Consider the following 3,702-nt stretch of genomic DNA (forward strand, 5'->3'; position numbering starts at 1 on the left):
TGTCTCAGCCCACGTTCTACATGGAAGAAACCAGATGCAACCCCATTTATGAGAATACTAAAGGAGGCAGAGGTGAAACAACACATGATCCAATTTATGAAGAGATGGGGGAAACCAATATGAGTGAGAATGAGTTGAAGGTAGGACCAACTCGCATGGTCATATACTTTGGATAGGTCAATCTTGAGGATAATAGCCTTTTTGGAGAGAGATTTGATCAAGTGTAGGCCTTCTTGAGCGGTTCCAATGGCTTCATGGATCTGACGGTGATGGAGGAAGGAAAACTGCTCCTTGGAAATAATCCTAGATAGGATATGCTTAATACATAAGGCTATAATTTTTGAAATGAGCTTGTAAATACAATTGCAGAGTGAGATGGGACAAAAATCATCAAAGGAAAGGGGCTTGTCAACCTTTGGGATGAGGGCCAGGAAAGTTGAGTTGAAACCCTCATACATCTTGTCAGAAGTTCTATACTCTTCAATGGCCAAAAGAATATTTGGCTCAATGAGGTCAAAGAAGAAGATGTAGAATTCCATGGGCCAACCATCTGACCTCAGGCTCTTATCCCTGCTGAAACATTTCAGAGTTGCTTCCAATTCCCCCATTGAAACTGACATGTTTAGAACCTCCTCTTCTTCCTCCTCAAAAAATCTAGGAAGGACCTCAACAATGCGGAGAATCTCAGTGATGGAGGTCCCCCTCAGAGCCTTGTAAATGTTTGAGAAGTGTCACATTCCCATGTCATCTATTTGATTGAAAGAATTGGCCTCCTTGTCAAATGGTGTCTTAGCTCTCAAATGGTATTAATAGATTTCCTTCCCCTGGCATAATGCTGAAAGAATTTTGTGTTCTCATCACCCGCCTTTAGCCAAGTCGCTCTACTTTTCAAGCGCCATGTCTCCTCTTTCTGTCGCAAAAGCCTGATCTTCTCTCTTTCCAATTGAATTAATTGGTCCTTTGTATCCGAGGATGCATAGCTGGACAACCCGGTTTCTTCCAATTGTTTGAGAACCCCTTCAATCCTTTTTAACTCCTCCCCATCTTTTTTTTGTTTGATCCTAGCCCATCTGATGGTTTTCGACTTTAAATGGGCTAGGTTATTGGCTATAACAACAGTCGGCATGGGATGAATGTCCAGGCTGTAATGATTCCAATTTTCTCTAACAATTTCATGGAAATTGACTTCAGCGAGCCATGTCGCATTGAATTTGAAGGGTGAGTGGGGTTTGTGGTTGGAATCCTCAATCTCCAAGAAGATCAGGGAATGATCAGAGTAACCCCCCGATCCCACCCATTGACAAATGTGGTCCATCTGAACTAGCAGGGGAGCTCTAATGAGGAAACGATCCAGCCTTCTAGCCAATGCATCCACCCCAGTCCTGTGATTCCTCCATGTCGGCATGATTCTTGCCGAGTCAATGTTTAGCAGGTTATGATCATCCAACAAACCTTCAAAGAAACCAGTTAAACTGTCCGTCTGGGCTTTGTGACCCCAAGATTCCACTAACCCAAGTGAGAAGTTAAGATCTCCTCCAATAATCAAATTCTCAGATTGCATAAAATCGGCTTGTAGAAGGTTTTCCCAATAAATCTCTCTGTTATGGCAAGGCCCATAGATGTTTATGATCCTCAAGGGGATGTCGATGTCCAATGAGGTAATATCCGCCCCAAAGAAACCCTCACCACCCCATGCATTTTCCAATCTTATCAATCTATTGTTAAATCCCATTGCACAACCACCCGATCTCCCTCTCACATCTAAAAATAAGAAGTCCCAATCCGGTAGAAACTTCTTGAGGACTATATTGATAAGTTTCCCATCTCCTAGAGTTTCTTGCAGAAAAATAACATCCAATTTCTCCGACTTGCATAATCTTTGAAGCGCCAATATTTTATTCGGGCTGGCTAGACCCCTGTAGTTAAAAGAAAGACACTTCATGGGGCAACCTTTGTAGGGCTCCCCTTTGCTCTAAGGCCCTGATCAATGGGAGTCTGGATGCCCGAAGCCACTTCAATGCTAGCCCTCTTAATGGCTTTTGACAGGTGAGGTTGTCTGCCCCTGGGGGCTTCGGGTGTAAGGATGGGTGAGGGTCCTCATCCAGGCTGAAGGAAGAGTGCAAGGAAGGGGGTAGAGAATGCAGGTTGTACCAGTGAGCTGCACTAGAGGCAGGACTCTCCCTGGAATCCAGGGAATGGACATCTTGATCAAAGGCTTGGGGGGCGCAGAGGGAAGGAGAAGGAGAAGAATCCACAGGACAGATTAAGGGACACAGTTTGCCAACCCCAGAACCTAGACCCAAAAAACACATAAAAGTAGATGCAACAGAAAACTGAAAAACATTTGAAAACAGAGGAGAGGGAGGAATTGTACCCGAGAACAGAGCAAAGTCTCTGGAGCGAGATCTGGTGACCAATGTCGTAGAGGCCCCGGAGTCCGTCCTAGGAAGTGCCCCCCCAGCAACACCCTGTTCATGAATTGCCGCTACAGGAAGGGCTAGTTGTGAGGATACCTCCATCTCCACGGTTTGGGTGCCCGCTGAAGCAAAAGATTTCAAGGGACTTGGCCATCGACCAATTATCAGGGAGCAATTTTTGAATAGATGGCCAACCTCATGACAACACCTGCACCTGAATGGGATGCCTTCATAGTCCAAATCTTGCCATCTGATGATCTCACCCATTTGAAAGCGGTAGCTCTCAACTAATCCTTCTCGGGTATCCAAATGCACAAGGATTCTGGCCATTGCCAGGCAGCTAGTGTCCTGGTACGATCTATCATGATCCAGGTAAACTCCCAAGTCATCCCCAATACACCTGAAAATGTCCTTCGCCCAGAACTAAAGTGGGAGTCTAGGGAGGCGTACCCATATCAGCCTGACCTCGAAATTTTCCTTTTCCAGATCAAAAAGAGGTAACCAATGCTTTAGCAATACGAGAGTCATCTCTATGTGCCAATATCGCGTCAACACCTAGTCCACCAGCTCCGGCAAGGGAAAAATAAGTGCAAACTAGCCCCGAGACATGGTTATAACTGCTGGAAGTTGCTCCATAACATTTCCCCAAACCTCTATTGTCCATTTTTTCAACCACCTCTGGGAGTAGCTCCTACCATGGGCCTTGCCCACTAGCACTGTGCTTTCCATCAGGGTTGCTTGCTCCATACCTATGCCTGCCCCAAAAACCAACATCCTCCCACATTCCCTTGTCTTCGATGTCTTTGACTTCTTTCCCACCCTAGGGCCAGAGTGCAAAGCTGCACTTTTCTGAGGACCTTCCACCAGTGGGTTCTCATCCAAGTTAGAAACCCTTATCTCTTCTGGCTCTGAATCCCTTCACGCAATGCCATCAAAAAACCCCGAGGGGTAAGTATTGTAGGTTGAAACCGAGTTTGGGAAACCTTCTGTGTAAGCCTCTGAATCTCTAAAGGGAATGTTCGAGGAGTCCTTAAGGACCAGAACCAATCCACTTTTCCCCTTAATCGAGACCCCCGTACTTCCTAGAATCTCCTCTGTGCTCTATTGGTGGTTTGTCCAGTCTGAAGGTCAGAAGGCGATGAAATAGAAAGGAAAGGCGAGCTCGAGCCTTCACCCAGGTTTAACAACCCCTCTGTCATCGCCACTGCCAGTTGAGAAAGACCTAAACCTTGCAATATCACCTCCATGTCATCCATTATTAACGAGAGGAAAACAACTTGTGCTT

At 45.8% G+C, this 3,702-nt stretch overlaps 1 protein-coding gene across 1 annotated transcript; it reads right to left on the bottom strand.

Moving 5' to 3' along the window:
- Window positions 1–796: 796 nt before the first annotated feature.
- LOC149219064 (uncharacterized) lies at window positions 797–2,747 on the bottom strand. The gene is made up of 3 exons (XM_089386693.1): window positions 2,375–2,747; window positions 2,152–2,293; window positions 797–1,916 (listed from the first exon to the last, which is right to left on the bottom strand). The coding sequence occupies exons 1-3, from the start codon at window positions 2,745–2,747 to the stop codon at window positions 797–799; spliced, it is 1,635 nt and encodes a 544-aa protein (XP_089242819.1).
- Window positions 2,748–3,702: the final 955 nt, after the last annotated feature.

The sequence above is a fragment of the Pinus tabuliformis genome, chromosome Q (assembly GCF_031772625.1).
Source record: "Pinus tabuliformis cultivar Carrire ecotype Pingquan chromosome Q, CPIR1, whole genome shotgun sequence".
NCBI classification, from domain to species: domain Eukaryota; kingdom Viridiplantae; phylum Streptophyta; class Pinopsida; order Pinales; family Pinaceae; genus Pinus; species Pinus tabuliformis.

Bases quoted from the DNA above. Each gene is read 5' to 3' on its own strand.
- LOC149219064 (XM_089386693.1), bottom strand. From the start codon at position 2,747: ATGGCCAGAATCCTTGTGCATTTGGATACCCGAGAAGGATTAGTTGAG. The intron at 2,294-2,374 runs GTACAATTCCTC...TTTTGGGTCTAG, and splicing joins AGACTTTGCTCTGTTCTCGG to GTTCTGGGGTTGGCAAACTG. The intron at 1,917-2,151 runs GTACAACCTGCA...TTTTAACTACAG, and splicing joins GCCTCTAGTGCAGCTCACTG to GGGTCTAGCCAGCCCGAATA.